The sequence below is a fragment of the Magallana gigas genome, chromosome 8 (genome assembly GCF_963853765.1).
Source record: "Magallana gigas chromosome 8, xbMagGiga1.1, whole genome shotgun sequence".
NCBI lineage: Eukaryota > Metazoa > Mollusca > Bivalvia > Ostreida > Ostreidae > Magallana > Magallana gigas.
The window spans coordinates 11,863,074-11,882,859 of NC_088860.1; the positions used below are offsets into that span (position 1 = coordinate 11,863,074).

Below are 19,786 nucleotides of genomic sequence, written 5' to 3' on the forward strand. Positions count from 1 at the left end.
GATGCCACTTTTAACCCAATTTACAAAAAATAATACATTTCCTTTGTATCGCATATTACAATTGTTCCATATCGGCTGTCGTACTATATCGACATTTGACATTACATCTAATCGGGAAAGTTTACATTCATTTAGAGAACAAAGTATTTCTTTATAGAACAGTGGAAATTTTAGATTGTCTACGTTACTCGAAAATTGCAAAACATACATCACATCTATATTATATTTGTTACAAAAACCGTTCAGTATATTGTACAGAACTCCTTTTGATTTCAATATTCTTGGTAACCAGGCCGCTTTTAAAGCTTTGAGTTTACTTTCTACATCAATGATACCCAGACCACCATTTCTTACATCGCCAATAAGAGTATTGCGTTTTATTCTTTCTGATTTATTCCATACGAAATTAAATATGAGACGTTGAATTTTCTTTAAGAATTCCTTCCCTGGGAGGCATAAAATAGACGCTACGTATATAAGTTTTGATATAGCTAGTGTGTTAATTATGCAAGACTTTCCAAATAATGTTAATTTTCTGCGTTTCCATGATTCAAACAGTTTTTCCATATCATTATATATTTTCATCCAGTTTTTGTTGTAACATTCCTCTTTGTCATGCCCTATATATATACCAAGACACTTTACAGTATTATCAGCTACTTTTATTCCATTAATTTCTGTAAGTGTGTTTTTTAGTCCACCTTGCAATAAAAATTCCGTTTTATTAACATTTATTTTGGATCCTGCGTGATCACAGAATTCGTGTACTATTTTCATAGTGTTTATAAAAGAAATATCATCTCTTACAGTTATTGTCAAATCGTCTGCGTGCTGAACACTTTTAATTTCATTTGAGTTTATGTTAATACCTTTTATGTTTGGATCAATTTTAATTTTCATTGCTAAAATTTCAGCTACAAAGAGATATAAGAGTGCCGATATAGGACAACCCTGTCTAATGCCACGTAACATATTACATGTTTTAGATAGCCAACCATTATTTTTCATTTTAAATGTTGGATTCCTATATAAGATTTCCACCCATTTCATAAAATTATTACCAACATTGTATTTTTCTAACACTTTAAATAAAAAATTCCATTCGACAGAATCAAAAGCTTTTTCAAAATCTAAGAACAGTAGTATACCATCTTCGTTTTCTGCATTACAATACTCAAAAATATCTAGAATAAGCCTAGCGTTTTCCCCAATATATCTCCCTTTCACATAAGCCGTTTGGTTTTCATTAATTATTTTTGATAAAACATTTTGCAATCTTTTAGCAAATACAAATGCAATAATTTTATAGTCAGTGTTGGTGAACTGATCGGCCTGTAATTTTTTAATAGGTTTCTTTCACCCTTCTTAAACAAAAGAGATACTATGGATAATTTTTGGGTACTTGTTAATTCCTCCTGATCATATATTTCCTGTAAAGCTGCATAGAATAATGGCCCAATATCCGACCAAAACATTTGATAAAATTCGCTAGATATACCATCAAAGCCAGGAGATTTATCTTTTTTCATTTGAAATACTGCGTCTTTACATTCTTCGTATGAAGGGAATTTATTTAACATCTTTCTATCATCAGCGTTTATTTCTAGAACATCTATATTTGATAAATATTCAATAATATTTTCATTAGGAATGTTTTTAGAAGAATATAGACTTGTATAGAAATTTACCATTTCTCCTATTATAGAGTTTGTTTTGTTTACCGTTTCACCGGTGTGTGACTTTAGTTCTCTAATAACATTCAAAGTTTGATGATGTTTTTCTAAATTTAGAAAATACTTGGAATTTTTTTCACCATTTTCAATCCATCTCGCTTTTGATCTTATCTGTGTTCCTTTTATTTTTTCATCATGAAGTAAATTTAATCTAGCTTCGAGTGATTTCAGTTCCGCGTAGTTAAATTTTTCAGTTGGACCCGTTTCTAGTGCGTCAATTTTTCTTTCAATCAATTTTATATTATCACGAATAGACTTACATTTGTTTTTTGCAAAATATATGGAAAAATCTTTAACTTTTCGTTTTAAGAGCTCCCATCTGTCGATTGCACCTAGCGAGTTATCTAAGGTTCGAACAATATTTCTAATGTTACTTTTGTATTCTTCATTTTCGCAATATGATACATTTAATTTCCAATACCCTGGACCTCTGTTATTGTTTAAAATCTTGAGCGTAAATTCCAAAAATCTATGGTCACTCATTCTTTTACCCGAATGCGTTCCTGGGATTTTTCTTAATATAATGTTTTCAATTCTTGGAACAAAATTATTACTAATGAATACATAATCTATTCTGCTTGTAGGAACATCCCTGGCATTACACCAAGTAAAACCTTTAATATCTGGATACATTTTTTTCCAAACATCAAAAATATTTAATTGTTTAATTAAGTTATTTAAAAAACGTGAGCTTTTGTCTTGTTCATTATCTAAACGACAATTAAAATCCCCACATAATAATACATTATCACTATCCTTATGTTTATTTATAAAACTTAGAAGCTTTTTAAAAAAATCAATTCTGTTTTGATTATCGTTTGGCGCATAAATATTAACCACAGTGAATTTATAATCATTTATCTCCAAATTCAGCAGTAATTTTCTACCGTCATTGGACCTATTTACATTGTAAACTTGCACATCAATATTTTCTTTAAAAAGAATAGACACTCCTCTACTATAAGTAGAATTACTAAAAGCGTGGTATAATTTACCCAGAATTATACTTTTTTTCATTTTTTTCAATAAAATGTGTTTCTTGCAAAAAAATGATATCTGTTTTTAACTCATTTAGCCATGCATAACATTTTTTTCTTTTTTCATCAGTATTCAACCCCCTTACATTTACTGATAATAATTGCAGATTTTCCATTTAAAAGGTAAACAATATTATTGAAATAATATACCGTCCATTTGTCGTTCGATGTCCTATCACAATCATGTCCATGTTCGGTCGGGTTTATCCATGTAGGCTTTGCGCGTCAGATTCGGATTCGGAATCAGAAGAGTCCCATCCGGAGAAGGAATCGGAGTCTGACTGTGCACGCATGTCTTTCAGCATTTTCACTATGTCACGTTGTTTAGAGCTCTCCTTCGGTTGCTGAGTTTGTTTCGGTCGGCTCCACTGCTCACTTTTTTTTTCTCTTTCTGGATTTTTTTGCAACTTTAGCAATGATTTTGCCTAGCAAATTTTTCCCCGGCCACGCAGCTTGTTTGGTGTTTTCAGTACCAACCCTGTCAAGCCCGGAACCCCATGTATCATTGTATGTTGATTCAACGAAAATAGCATGTTTGTTAGAAGAGCGCAATTTCTCACGAAATCTTTCGACCTGCACACATTTATTTTCAACAACTTCCGTCATCACTTTTTCGCACGTGTTGTTCCACTGCTCATTGGTTTTCACTTTGTCGCCGATCCGCTTAGCTGACAGCGCATCTGTGGCGCTCTGTATTTGAGCAGCCGCATTTTGGTCACCACATCTAAAAACCTTATATTTATTGTTTTACATCTTTTGAGAATAGGTTTGGTCTGTTTTGGGCAGAAACAAGCCAGTTCAAGAAAGGATGAAAGGGTTATTACACAGCTTGAACAGGGCGCGCTTTGCGCCCCGCAGCAACCGTGTAACAACCATTTTGTCGCATTGTCATTGTTTCTAGATTGAATGATTAAACATCATAGTTTGAATGGTAAGGAATGTTATTAGATAAACAGGTAACATTGTTTTGAGATACATTCAATTTTTTGTATGTGGATTAAAAGTATCAGAATAAAAATTTAACTTTTTGTTTTGCATTCATTGCATTTGTACAGTTGATTACAATAAATCTAACATGTTTGTTTTCTTGGTCTGGTCCAAAATATAGCGCACTCTAAAAAGTGTTCAATGTGCATTATTTATTTGAAGCGCCTTGCAACACATTACCAAGCAAAGATACAAGCAAATATTGGCAAGTTGTTTTTCGCACATATGTATGTTTATATTAGCAATAGCTTGTCAATGATAAGTTATCTATTCTGTATTTATTCAGGGGAATGAAGTGGTTTTTTTAGACCGAACATTTAACTTTTATCGTATGTAAATAAACAACTCCCTGTTTAAAGGATATGCACTTGAACAAGGCAAACAAAGATAATTTTGTTTCGTATAACTGTAACAGTGATAATGTAAAAGAAAAGATTGATTTTCAAATACAATGTATTTCTAATGTTGTGCTTATTACTTCACCAATTTCTGCCATTGATGTAAAGACAAAGGACAAGCCTACGATTTTGCCTTATTATATACCAAAAATGTCTTCAAATAATCTGGGATTATGTAATTGGTGATGACGCATGCGCGGACTGTGTTAATGTTAACAAATCATTCATCTTTTAAGTAATTGTTGTATGAGATAGACAAGGATGGAGGTTTATCCTTTAGAAAACAATAGAAATGGGTGAGCTTATATTTTTACTTTTCATCCATGTATTGCTCTCTGCATACCATTCACATCCTAGTTTTAACAAACAGTGAGTTTTCATGTTTAAATTATCATATTATATGTTTATTTATCTTAAGTTCATTTATATTTTATTTTTCTCATTAATTACAATTAAAAGAAAAGGCGAAGTGCACGACAGACGTAGTTCATCTTCAAATAAATTTAACACCAGAACAAAAGTGCAAGAATTGGGAAAAGATCAAGAATCAACGCCAGGTTGGATTAACACAGTGACGAGCGAAGATTTTCGACGGAAGGTAATCTGTCGTCCAAAGACTGTAAATTTATCTTCAGTGTTTTATCTTAAAATTGCAAGAAATACTTTCATGTAAATATAAGAGACAAATTGATATATAATGTTTGGTTTATCTTGGGTTCAACAAACAACAGAGTAGTGTTAATTATTAATATAATTTAGCAGTTAAACAACGGAGAAACAAAATGGATTTTATATAAAAATTATTGATAATGCAGAAATACTGCAACATTAAATCTTACATGTACATCGTAAGTAATTGCAGGATTATCAACAAAGTTCGAGAACATGTTGACAAAATATTATAGAACATAACTAAGAATTAAATTATCATGGAGCCCCCCCCCCCCCCCCCTGACTTTTTTGCTTTTGGGAGATCCTAAAAAAATTGAAGTGAAAATCAAATAATATCTTGTTGCTATGATAACTCTTTGCTATGGTTTGATTTGTTAGATGGTGACCAGTACAGGAAATAATCCATATAACATATCCAGGAGTCAGTCTCGTCAGGATGATTACACACCGTCAAAACGAAACGGATCGACTGATGATAGTCTGAACAAGCGAACCAAATACAGAACAACTATCATCATAGTCCTCGTCGTCAGTTGTTTGGTGGCTCTTGCTGTTGCTCTAACTGTTGTGTTTGTCCTTGCAAAGCCACGGAACGAAAAACAAGGTATGGAAAGGTACATATTTGATAAAGCAGATATAATTTCATTTAATAATCTTTCAACTATTACGTAAGTTGCTAACGACACAAGAAATTTATACGCTTTATATACTTTTTGTATAAGACTTTACATATCTTTAAAAGAAATAATACAAATATAAACTTCGTTATCTCGAACTAGATGGAATTGTTGAAAAACTTCCGAGATACATGTATCTGATTATTCGAGATTTTGATCTTTTATATATATATATATATATATATATATATATATATATATATATATATATATATGTATATATATATATATATATATATATATATATCATAAATCATATTCTTTAGCATTAATTTTTCTTCTTTGATATTTAGTAATTTTTATAGAGTTTTCACAATTCAATAACAGAAAACAGTAAACTGAATACATTAAAACATGATACCCCAGCAGGTTTAGTCTTGCTCTTTTTAAGGATTTAATTTGTTGGAGTATAAAATGCGATCTGCTTATATCGTTACCAGTGTGTGTTACAAATGTAGATAATTTTTTCTTATCTTTGGTCATTTTAAGCACTGCTTTATATGCATATATTTTTTTTTCTAGAATCACCTCATATATTGTGTAAGTATTTATTTTTTCATGTTCAGTGTTGATAAGTTATCTACTAAAGACGAAAAGGGTCACATAAAAAAATATTTTTATCTAGTAATGACGAAAAAAGATTTTATCACATTTTTAGTTATCTCGTTATTACGAGAAAAGATCTCGTAATAACAAGAAAAGATCTCGTTATTACGTGAAAAGATCTCATTATTACGAGTTAATTACCTCCTCATTACGAGAAAGATCTCGTTATCACGAGGAATGATCTTGTTATTACGAGAAAAGATCTAATTAAAATATCGCATTTCATTGTTCAATTCTCTTTATGTAAAGTGTATGAACTTCTGCAATGTCTATTATTATACAAATACTTAGCATAATCATCTATAAAAAGCGTACACAAAATTTGATATACATGTATATTCAGACCAAGCAGTTTTAAAGAAATTTTAGAAGAAGGAGCAAAGCAGATTGATTAATTTATTTGAACTATTTATTAATAAGAAGGATACATGTAATTTGTTTTCAGACTCCAAAATGTTAATATACAAAAAAATTATTTTCAATATACATATAGGTTGTGTATGAACATATAAAAAACAATTCGGGTAAATCCTGTACATCCTAATTAAAACTTTATAGTCATTTAAGTCATCTGTAACAAATAGAATTGTGTTTTTACGAGTAGGACTACCTGGTATAATTTACTTCGGAGTGGGATTATAATATTTAAGATGAAAAGTAGAAAAACATGAAGGTCTTTCCACTTATTCATATAAGATAAAATGTCAAATCTGATAATTTTATGTTTCTTTTCAGAAACGCACCATTTTAATATATAAATCTTTTCTCGTAATTACGATATCTTTTCTCAGAATAAGGAGATAAATAACACGTGATAACGAGATTTTTTTTTGTAAATACAAGATAATTAACTCGTAACAACGATATCTTTTCTCGTAATTACGAGAAAATAAACTCAAAATAACTAGATTTTTTCTCGTTATAACGAGATACTTTACTCGTAATAACGAGATCTTTTCTCGTTATTATGAGATCGTCTATCGTTATTACGAGATCTTTTCTTGTTATTACGAGATCTTTCCTCGTAACAACATAATTTAATCCGTAGTACCAGAGAATAAAAAAACAAAGGTCATATAACCTGCCATGAAAGAGTAATCGTAACTAGTATTAACCCTCCTATAGAATTTTGAATAGGCATTTGCTAATCATGCAAAAGTGAGAAAAGACACTTTCTTTCTTCTCCACTTCCTAAGCATCTACCAATGAAGCTAAAGAGCCGTTTTTCCAACTAATAAATCAGGGAACCTCAGCATTCTACTGCAGTCTTCAAACAGGTTCAAATATTTTGTTTTTTTAAGATAAAATATTAGCGGATTTAAAAAACATAGAGGATATATTTTGTGGTTGGATACGGAAGTTGTATCACAAGTGATCACAAGACAGCATTTTAAAATCTTACCTGAGTGTGAAGCACGAAAGAAAATACCAAAAACATCTTGCCTCTCGAGCGAAATACATGAAAATAGCGTACCCAATAACAAAATGTACAATTTTCTTTTTATTACATTTTCCAGGGCTTTGTTTTACCCGTGTCTGTTGTTATTTCCGGTTGACATTATCTCCTACTGTGACAGATAACCATTTCATCCAGTATGCTACCACAGTGTGAAAGAATAGCAATTTTATTCAATTGATAAACTACAGTATTTAACTACTGAAAATGAAATAGAGCTACTTATGCTTATTTTTTTTTTAAATTCCTGCACCTTAGTCGGCTAACGTTTTCCTGTTCTTTTAACATTACTAGTAGTTATTTTGCTGTAAGAATACTTTTTCGACATTGTATTTTACCATAGTTTTCGTTGTGTTGGGAATAAAAAATTGTTGGGGCCCATTTTTAATGAGATACGTGGTTGTTGTAACATATTTTGTAGATTTTCTTTAACTTTAGTTGGGGCTCAATCGCCTTACACACTGTTTTCATATCTAATGGAATTGATTAATTAAGGTCTTTCGTTTCAAACGGAAGACCTTATAGTAATTGTAGTGTTTTTTTTTCTTTCTTTCTTTCTTTTTTTTCTCCTTTTTTGTCGGCAGAATTTGTCAGATATGGCTGAATAGATTTCCCTGAAATTTTCAGGGATGATAGAAAATGATAATATCTCGAGGCGTTTTTTTCTCATTTTTTCAAAATGCATTTCCGGTCGTCTCTCCTGTCCCGCGACGAAAAGCTTGTGGCATCGAAATCTCAGAAACGATTAAGACTTGAACATCCAAACTTTGTGGGATGATAGACTTATTGCTGTAGATGTGTTTAAACTATTTTGTTTTGTTCGTCGCAAAGTCAGCACCGGCAGCTCTTCCAAAATTATTTTATTTACGTATTTTTATTTATCTTACATAGAATGAATATGATAGTAAAAATTCTTACATGTGTCATCTATGCGATGTTAAATTAACAAAAACATTATACTTCCGGTGAGATATCTCAATTATCTCAGGTAGCTTTTTTAAAACAAATTTTGTTCCCAGTAGATCTCAAAAACTATAGACATTTGAATGAAGATGTGTTTAACTGCTTTCATTTTGTTGAACGTCACTTCCGGTCCACACCGGAAGAGTTCAAACAAATCATGTTGTTTATAAGTTTAATTGTTTTTCTTTGACAATTTTAAATAAATTGATTGACAATAAAGTCCTGTTTTCTAATGTCTAACAAATTCTAACCTTCACTTTGATTGTGCACTTCTGTTTGTCCGTTTCCTGTCCCGAGACAAAATACTTTGACTCCTCGAGATCTCAAAAACGGTAATGACTTTAACAATCAAACTTTGTGGGATGATAGATCCATGTATGTAAATGAGTTTACACTTTTTCGTTTTGCTGGGCGTAACTTCCGGTCCACACCGGAAGCACCTAAAAAAATATAACGTTTTAACGTACATGTATTTGATTTATTTTCCGTAGAATAAAGACATTAGTATAAATCTTTACATATGTCATCTATGCAATGTTTAATGACCAAAAAAAATCTGCTTCCGGTGAGATATCTCGATTATCTCAGGAAGCTTTTTTAAAACATATTTTGAACCCGCAAGATCTCAGAAACTGTAAGTGATCAAGGCACGAAAATTTTTACTGATTATAGACATTTGATTGAAAATGTGTTTAAACAGTTTCATTTTGTCTTTCGTCACTTCCGGTCAACACCGGAAGAGTTCAAACAAATCAAGCTGTTTATCAGTTTAACTGTTTTCACTTGATAGTTGTATTTACTTCGATAAATAATAATGTAAGATAGGCAAGTAAACAAGAAATGTTAAATTTAATTTTCATTGAGCACTTCCGTTTGTCCCTTTCCTGTCCCGAGACAAAAAACCTTATTTCGACGAGATCTCTAAAAGAGTAACGACTTTAACAACTAAATTTTGTGGGCGTAACTTCCGGTCGTCACAGGAAGTACACCCAATTTTCATTTTTAAAAAAAAAATATTTCGGTTATTAAGCATGTAAGTAACATTTTAGCCATAGAATTACAAAAGATTATCTACACACGGTTTAAAAAAATAATTCAGGTAGCCTTCTTTTTTTAAAAACAAAGTATCCACAAGATCTCAGAAACTGTGAGAGATCAAGACACAAAACTTACATGGATAATGGGCATTTAATTGAACATGTGTTTAACGGGTTTCATTTGGTCGTCCGGTTCTCACTTAAAGCCTTCAAGCAATAGAAGTATTTTTTTTAAACTATAGATTTAGTAAGTAAAGATTATTATTACTTTAATTATGTAGGCTTAGGTTATCTCTCTATCAAATATCTTTGAATATTACACATTTCTGCCCTTTTTCAGATTTCGAAAAAAGATTATTTGTTAAGGGGAATGGATGACTTTGACCATTTTAAGATTTTATTTACATGTACTCCATTATAAAAAATGTGAAGCTCTATACAAAAGTATTGGGAAATGGTTCAATTTTAAAGCTAAAATGTTTTATACTTTTTCTGTATTTAACAGTAGTTTATGGCCAAAAGTATCATATTAGTTTTGGAACCTATAAAGGGCGAGTTTTGATTTGTTGAAATACTATACTTTAAAGAGAGGGATTTTTAAAAAAAAGAAATGCACAAACAACAGACTCTGATAAATCAAACCAGGATTCATGTGATTAAGATAAACCTCTGAAACTAATCTCTAAACACAAATTAGCTTTTTACCGCAAAGAGACGGATTGCCAATTGCGGCAGATTGGCGATAAATAAATTGGAATATTTTTTTGATGACTACAAACTGACAAAGGGGGTTGGTGTCACGACAGCCGTCGTGTGTCTAACCAGTCAAGCAATGAGAACAACAATAAGTATTTACAATCTTTATCTATATATAAAATCAATAAATTTACAAATATACACATTCACACACACACAAAATATTAACAAAAAAAAATGTTTCTAATATCTGATTCGTCAATGTCCTATGGTGGTATATTGGACAGCAGTGTCCCTCCAGTGTTCCTCCAATGTGTCCTCCTTCGGTACCACGTCCTAAGATGACGGCTTCCGTCCACCGGCTTCCAGCATAGTAAGTGAATACTCGAAGGAGGTTACACGGGTGGTAAGATGTTCAATACCGGAACACTGGTGAATATGGCCGAATCATCACTGGGACATTGCTGGAGCCTTGCTGGAACCTCTAATGGAGATGGTTACAGTAAAAAATACGTTTAGCTATACATCGTGTTACTACTGCAGTGCGTGCTAATGGACCCCGGCTCACTGACCAAAAACATGGGTATTTATAGCATCATAGTAAACAAATAGAACAGTCCGAGTATAGTCCAATATTGACCAATACCTGAATTGATAAAATTGAGGCACCAAAAAGGATATGAACATAGAATAAAAATCAGAGGTACCCTATAGGAAAATAGGTAAGAATGAATAAATCTATTGATTGTGACAGTTGGGTCTATTGTTTTTGCGGAAAACTACAATAGAAGCATAGCGTACTTTTAAAACATACACATACTTCAGTTTTTCTGCTATTGCTTTTCTTTATTAATTGTCGTCTGGTTATCTTATAGGCCGTCTCATAAACACATACACTTACTTGCTAATGCTTAGAAAAATCGAAATTCTTTCGAACTACAAGGGACTCATTTATAAATAATAGAAAAAAGAAAAGTCATAAAATGATAATAGAAAATTTACCCCAAAAGAAGCAAATTTGTGTGTGTGAAATTCCAAAGAGATATCTAGACAATTTCTAAGAATTATGCATTAAAACATGCACAATATTAATCAAAGTCAGTCACTTTAAACTCGGGACATACTTAACTGCTCTGAATGACAATGACCAAGTAAAATACGCTTATCATGAATACCTCATGAGCTCCTTTACCTCACCCTAGTGTTTCATAGTTCTTGTGATCAAACTCAAGTGAAATATTAAGCCCTCAAATGAGCCCCAACCCTTGGGAGCCACTTGGTGGTACCCCTACAGCCCAAATTTGAGACCGGGAAATAGTAGCCGCATAGGTCCCCTACACTGCCCTGGTATCCGTTTGATGCACACTTCAAAGATAAAAGCGATAATGGCCCGCCTTTCACCCCTACATCATTGTGAAATGCTAAAATATGACAAAGTTTGGATGAGCTAAACCGACCTTTTTCATTGTCATTGTTGTTATATTCGAAGGTTCATGTCAAAACATGACTGAGACAATATAATCCCATTTTCAACCGAGGATTTTGGCGTGTTTGGCAGTTTTGATTGCGACATATGATAATTTTTTATGAGAATAAAATCACAATGCTAGATGTTCTATAGTCTCGTATTCGTACTAATACGATGTCTTTTTAATTTTCGATTGATGTTGTTTCCGGGGGAATGAAAAGGCCCGAGGATAAATTTTTAAACACGCACATGTTCAAAGTTGTTGTAAACAAATTACATGTGTATCTTGCCCCACTGGATTGGCTTGGGTTTTTTATTGTATTTGTCTTGTGTTGTGTTTGTTAGATTGTTTGTTTGTTTGTTTGGGCTTTATGGGGTTGGGGCTAATTAAATGTAGAGTAAGTATTGTATGTTTTTTTAAATATTTTTCCCAAACATTTAATTTCATTTGACAACGTTTATATGTGTTTTGGTTAGAATATACAGCGAATATCATATTATGTATAATTTAACCCTTAAAACTCTACCTTGAAACAATTATAGTTATTGCCCCCTTTCTAGCATTTATTGCCCCTGAAAGCTTCGAACATTCAATAAAAACACTGACAACTTTTGAACCAATGGTCATAGTTACATCCGACCACTTGGTATTGAAGTGTCTACCTTCTCCGTTCAAAATGACACAAAGGTCAAAGGTCAAGGTATAAAAAATGCATACTGAATCTTTTGGCACTTTTTTAAATGAGGGAACGCAGAAAAAATACTTTATTCAATTGAAACAATCTTATTTTAAGCATAAAACAAATCTTATTTTAAACATAAAACACAATGAGATAGAAAGATCTCTAATTGTTTGAGAACAATTAGTCTACTAGTCTAATATGTACTTATTTTTGTGAAGCTGCTTTGCAGTGCGAAATCCCTGTAGACTTAATTTTATCTTTAACCTAGGGATGTCAATTTTACTCGGCTGGCTTAGTCGATTAATCGGAGCCTTTAGTGACAGTCGAGTTTAATTGAAACTGTGTGTCCTTATTCTATTGTCACATACACCGTATCATAACCATAATGAACATTTAAAGAACTTATGATAATACGCACTAAAGATGTATTTGATTTCAAATGAATTAAAAAAAAAACATTTTATCTAGATACATTTTGTATCCGTTAGCTAATGTCTTAGCGTGTCCCTGTTCTTGTGACGCTTACACATAACTGAGCTCCATATTTTCTTAGGCATTTAATTTCATTTGACAACGTTTATATGTGTTTTGGTTAGAATATACAGCGAATATCGGTGTATGCCTTTTAATTTACTTTAATGTATCATGTCTTATATATCATTATACGTTTGCATATCACTTAATACGATGCATATAGTTTTTCTATTTTATCAATAAGACTACACTTAGGATAACATTATTCTCATAACTTATGACTGATTTTTAGGTATTTAATTTCTGTCCAACAAAGACGCATTTATAACTTTTATCCAGGCCAGCTTTACTGCTTTGGAAGTCGTCAATGCTCGTACAAATTATTGTCCATTGATCATTTTGATATTAATTAAAATATGTCGATAATAAAGTAAAACATAATTTTCAGTTCGAGGACTCTCAGTTCTTTGATGAATTTCCTTATTGGCTGCTAGCTTCTACGGGCTAAGTGGCTGCTAGCTTTCAGCCTTGTTCCGTTTTAGTCACTTTTTGTCAACCTTTAGTATCATCATTTTTTTTTCTTCTCTTTTTTTCCAGGGACAGTTTTTTTTATTTCTAGATATATTGAAACAATTTTTTCTTTATGTTATTGACCATTGAAAGTTTTGGTACCAAATGACCCTTTGCTAATTGCCCTTGTGTACGAAAAGCTTGTTATCGCTACTCCTCTGCAACCATAAGAGATAGAGACTTAAAACTTTTACTAGAGTAATAAGTACACAGGGTTCTTCAGTGTATTCATACCGAGAGGATCTGAGGCCTCCTTCTAGCATATTTTGCAAGTATTTCAATTTCCATAAAATCACTTTCAACTTTTTTTCAAATTAAATGTGACCTGTTTCATGTTAAGTCATTATCTCAAATCAACATTTAAAGTTAATGGCTATTTAAAAACAAACGCATTGAGTTGATATGATTAAATTTTTGATTAATACAAACATTTTATCCAATAAATAACTGTTAAGGAGAACCACAAATTGATCCCTTTAAGTACATGTATGCATAAGTATAATAATTTGAACTACGAATTCAACAGAGATCAATTTGTAGCCGCTTAAAAATATACTAGGGACACCCATTTGGTTCAACAGTGTAACGTGATTAAAAATGCCGAGAAAAGTCTAGAAAACTCTTATCTTTATTCGAAGCCCCAAAACTGCCGCGTTATAAAGAAAAAATATGTTTTGAATGTCTTTCTTCACTTTATTACTAGGAAAATTTTAGTCGATGATCGTCGTGACTGAGCAACCAACGAGTATTCGAGTATTCGTTGACATTCCTACTTTAACCAGTTGCTTTTCAAAATAGATGACTGGACATTATTTGTTCGTCTGATTAGTTAAAACAATATTAATTCATCATTTATTCAAATACATTAACATGATGATAATTACAATTGTAAGATAGGGATTAGATACAGATATTAACGAATTCCAAAAAAATTAATTAAAAGTTGCAAAATCGGAAAGGTTGGACAAGCGACAAAAGAGAAAAATGCAAAAATTGAAAGTGACTATATGCTTGTTTAAAGGATAATGTTTCACGTCAGAATAATTTTTTCATGTACTTTTATTTTAGTTCTGACTGAGGGAGAAATTAGCGTTCTTCAAAACTTCACTGGAGATTTAAACAATAAAAGGTCTTACACATACAAGAAATTTACAACAGACTTTTCTGCAATGGTATTTATATTGATAATTCAGAGAGAAAAAAATTATGAAAGTTTATTATAATTACATATAAAAAAGTTCGATTATCTGCAAAAGTTATTTTATATGACATAACATATAAATATGATTATTACATGGATGTTTTCTCTTTTTCAAATTTTTTTATGCAGATGGAAAGTGGTTTTCAAGCAGAATTCCTAACTTGGCGGAAGTGTTATGTTACTGATCTCCGGTAATAGACACATACAATGAAGAATCTCTCAGATTGAAAAAAAAAGTTCATACATCAGTAATCTAATTTGCTAACATTTTTTAGTTATAGGAAAGGAAGTATAAAAGTCAGTTTTCTCCTATTTATGGAGACTCAAAAGAAGGAAATCACTATCCAGTCGTTGAAGACCATTATTAAGAAAGTAATGAGAAATGTTACTGGAATTTGGTATTTTGGAAACCTTCCTGTGAACGCAAGTAGTTTGTCATTTTCAAAAATAAACAAGTTCAAAGATTCAACAACGACCACGACCAGGATAACATCTACGACAGCTATAATGCCAACAACTTCGACAACCATGGCAAATCCAACATCAACAACGCAAGCATCCACTACAACTACAATGTCAACAACAACTACAACGCCAATAATCACTACAACTACAGCGTCAACAATCACTACAACGCGCACAATCACTACAACGCGCACAATCACTACAACGCCAACAATCACTACAACGCCAACAACCACTACAACTACAACGCCAAAAATCACGACAACGCCAACCACTACAACGCCAACAATTACTACAACGCCAACAATCACTACAACGCCAACAATAACTACAACGCCAACAATAACTACAACGCCAACAACCACTACAACTACAACGCCAACCACTACAACCCCAACAATCACTACAACTACAACGCCAACAATCACTACAACGCCAACCACTACAACGCCAACAATCACTACAACTACAACGCCAACAATCACTACAACGCCAAAAATCACTACATTGCCAACAATAACTACAACGCCAACAATCACTACAACTACAACGACAACAATCACTACAACGCCAACCACTACAACGCCAACAATCACAACAACTACAACGCCAACAACCACTACAACGCCAACAATCACTACATATCCAAGAATAACTACAATGCCAACAATCACTACAACGCCAACAATCACTACATTGCCAACAATCACTACAACGCCAACAACCACTACAACTACAATGCCAAAAATTACTACAACGCCAACAATCACTACATTGCCAACAATAACTACATCTACAACGCCAATAATCACTACAACTACAACGCCAACAATCACTACAACGCCAAAAATCACTACATTGCCAAGAATGACTACAACGCCAACAATCACTACAACTACAACGCCAACAATCACTACAACGCCAACCACTACAACGCCAACAATCACTACAACTACAACACCAACAATCACTACAACGCCAACAATCACTACATTGCCAAGAATAACTACAACGCCAACAATCACTACAACGCCAAACACTACAACGCCAACAATCACTACAACTACAACGCCAACAATCACTACAACGCCAACAATCACTACATTGTCAACAATAACTACAACGCCAACAACCACTAGAACTACAACGCTAAATATCACTACAACGCCAACAATCACTACAACGCCAACAACCACTACAACTACAACGCCAACCACTACAACGCCGACAATCACTACAATGCCAACAATCACTACATTGCCAAGAATAACTACAATGCCAACAATCACTACAACGCCAACAATTACTACAACGCCAACCACTACAACGCCAACAATCACTAAAACTACACCGCCAACCACTACAACCCCCACAATCACTTCAACTACAACGCCAACAATCACTACAACGCCAACAATCACTACAGCTACAACGCCAACAATCACTACAACACCAACAATCACTACATTGCCAAGAATAACTACAACGCCAACAATCACTACAACGCCAAACACTACAACGCCAACAATCACTACAACGCCAACAATCACTAGAACTACAACGCCAACAATCACTACAACGCCAACAATTACTACAACGCCAACAACCACTACAACTACAACGCCAACCACTACAATGCCGACAATCACTACAACTACAACGCCAACAATCACTACAACGCCAACCACTACAACGCCAACAATCACTACAACTACAACGCCAAAAATCACTACAACGCCAACCACTACAACGCCAACAATCACTACAACTACAACGCCAACAATCACTAACACACCAACAGCCACTACAAGTACAACGTCAACAGCCACTACAACGGCATCACACATTTCAGCAGCCATTACAACACCAACTTCTACAATTACTATGGACACAATCACCAAGCCAACCACCACCCTAATACAAACACATACTTCAAGTCCAACGCCAACAACCACGACGACAACTACAACCACTACCACAGCTTTAACCACTTCTACTGCAAAACCAATAAACAAGTTCACGCCAAAAGCCACTAAAACCACAATCCCAACAATAACAACAGCATCAAAAGCAATCTCTACACCAACAAGTCCTACAACACCAACAATAACTTCATCACAAAAAAAACCCACTAATACACCGACAACGACTACAACGTCAACATTCACAACAACGCTATCAAAGACTACCAAGCTAACAACCACAACATTTACAACGTCAACAACCTCTTAAACACCAACAACTATCACATCACCAAAAACCATTACACAGCTATCAAAGACTACAACCACTTCAAAGTCAACAACCACTACATCACCAACAACAACAACTACAACGATAACAACAACTACAACGCAAGCAACCATGACAACGTCAACAACTTCTCCAACTACAGCAACAACTACAACCACTACAACAACAACAACCACTACAACAACAACAACCACCACCTCGCCAACATACACTCCAACGCCGACAATCACTTTTTTTTATGTTTTCTGTTTAAGTCTGTTTAAGTATAAGCACGCTTGGATGAATTAAAGAATATGTAGAACTGCATTCAGGGATCCCTGTCAACTTCGTAAAATAAACTCTCGAGCAAAACCAACAAAATGTCAACTTTAATCATAAAACTACAAAATGCAATACCTTCCTCTCCGTTAATGATGAAGGTTACAAATTACAGTGAAACCAACAACAATGAAATTTTGAACTATAATTTCTACTGATTAAACTCCACCCACCGTGACATCATCGAAATAAGACAGTCACTACCAATTACAATGAATAATATGAAGAAAAAAAACATAGATCTAAATTGTTCTGTAATAGTAACTATTTTCAAGATAAATATAACTTTGATTCGTTTGACATAAGACACATATAAAGGGTACGAAAACAATTACAACACGAAATATTCTTGTCTCAAAAGAGTTGCATCCTCATCATGTAGAATATACCTAATAAGAGCACGAGTTTTCAATATTAATTGTTTGTAATTTCGATATATTTTTTGACAAAAGACAACCTATCTTTAGTACATTCTTCTACATTAGTCGTCGTAGTAGTGTTGTCAGATTTGACTCAACAACTTTTTTTTTTATCATGAAGAAAAATCTAATCTACATTCGAGTGATTTTGATTTCAGTGTAGTTTATTTGTTCAGTCGGACCTGTGCCTAGATCGGTGGTTTGTCTTAATCAACTTCATATTGTCACTAATAATTTTACATATATTTTTGCAGGGAACATATTTTAAGTGTAAAGAGTTTTCATTTGTCAACTGGACCTCTGATTTTGTTTACAATACATGTTTAAAAGAATTTCAGCAGTCTATGGCCACTCATTTTTTTAACTGTATGCGTACCTGGAATTACTATTAACGCAATGTTCTTTAATTCATGGGAAATATTTTTAATTGTAACAAAAGACGTGTGTTCAGACAGATAATTGATTTCGGTTATTTTTGTTCTAAAGTTGATGCTGCAATGCTTTGTGTTACAATTAATCGATTGTCTTATCTTTTATTAGTATACTATAAATACGGGTGATTTTTTCTAAAACTTGATGGTAAAATCAGGCTTTTGGCGTTACCTTTGTTAAATTTATAGAAAAATGATTAGTTTGCTACTACAATACAATTGGTTTTAACGAGGCCGGGTCTAATTTGTTCTGGCCTAGATTTTTGAATGAAATTTTTTACACAAATTTCTACTGATATAATTATTAATTTAAATTTTTTTTTAGACATTAACCACACCATTTGTAATTTTTAACATAGGACCCTATGGGATTTTGCTTGAAATGTATCAATTTTGCACATTTTTTACATTTTATTTAAACCTCTGCCCTAGGGATTTCCTTTTCTGTTCTCCATATTAAACTTATCAAAGTTGTTCTTTGTATGCCCAATTTCCCAGTTTGCCAGATAATGGTTATTTTTTATTTGACAAAGACAAAAATGATGATCTTTATAGTATTATTATTATAGTATTAACATTCAGACATATTTAAGTAATTAATATATATATATAACATCACATATAAAGGGCCATTAATATAAAATACATGGTTACTGTTTTGAAATATATGAATTAAACTATATTCAGGCGGGTTAAGAAAACGTGACAGATGGCTAGGCTTGCTGAACCCTCTTCACGTTTTCGACCCGAGCCCAAATATAGCTTATACTTCGAGACATTTATGTTTATTCCACAATATAATATCAATTTTACGCATCAAACGAGCTATTTTCAACAAAATTTGCTGAATATCTGCAGGTGAACTATCACGCCATGGCGTCAACAAAGCAAAACCATGACGTCACAATACAAATGAAACGCCACGTGAAAGCGTGCGTATTTGTTTTGTACTCGGCCTCGTTAAGCGATATAGTCTCTGTTGCATCAAATTTAACAGTGTTATTCTGATAACGCTTTATAGGGATAACCAAAGACTGCCTTGAAATTATTGGAGCAGTTGTTATTGCATGTACATATGTAAGTTGAGTTGAATGTTGGTGGTTAGTTAGAACTTATAGGGCGGCGCTATTTATCATCTTTATTGCATATACTTTTTTGGGAGGTAGCTTTTTAAAGTTGTGTTATTAGTTTCTGTGGCTGTTGAGTTTGAAAAATGAGAATTTGAAACAGCTGCGGTTTTTA

The 19,786-nt window shown here is 32.9% G+C and overlaps 2 protein-coding genes across 2 annotated transcripts; both read left to right on the forward strand.

Annotated features, from left to right (window-relative positions):
* The first annotated feature begins 5,205 nt into the window (after positions 1–5,205).
* LOC117690116 (GATA zinc finger domain-containing protein 14-like) lies at positions 5,206–16,262 on the forward strand. The gene is made up of 2 exons (XM_066069008.1): positions 5,206–5,431; positions 15,115–16,262. Exons 1-2 carry the CDS (start codon positions 5,206–5,208, stop codon positions 16,260–16,262), a joined length of 1,374 nt encoding a protein of 457 aa, XP_065925080.1.
* Positions 16,263–16,362: 100 nt separating this feature from the next.
* Positions 16,363–16,913, forward strand: LOC136270665 (probable serine/threonine-protein kinase fhkB). Its single transcript, XM_066069009.1, is given in 2 exon segments — positions 16,363–16,400; positions 16,550–16,913. Coding segments are annotated over 2 exon segments (402 nt in total).
* The last annotated feature ends 2,873 nt before the right edge of the window (positions 16,914–19,786 follow it).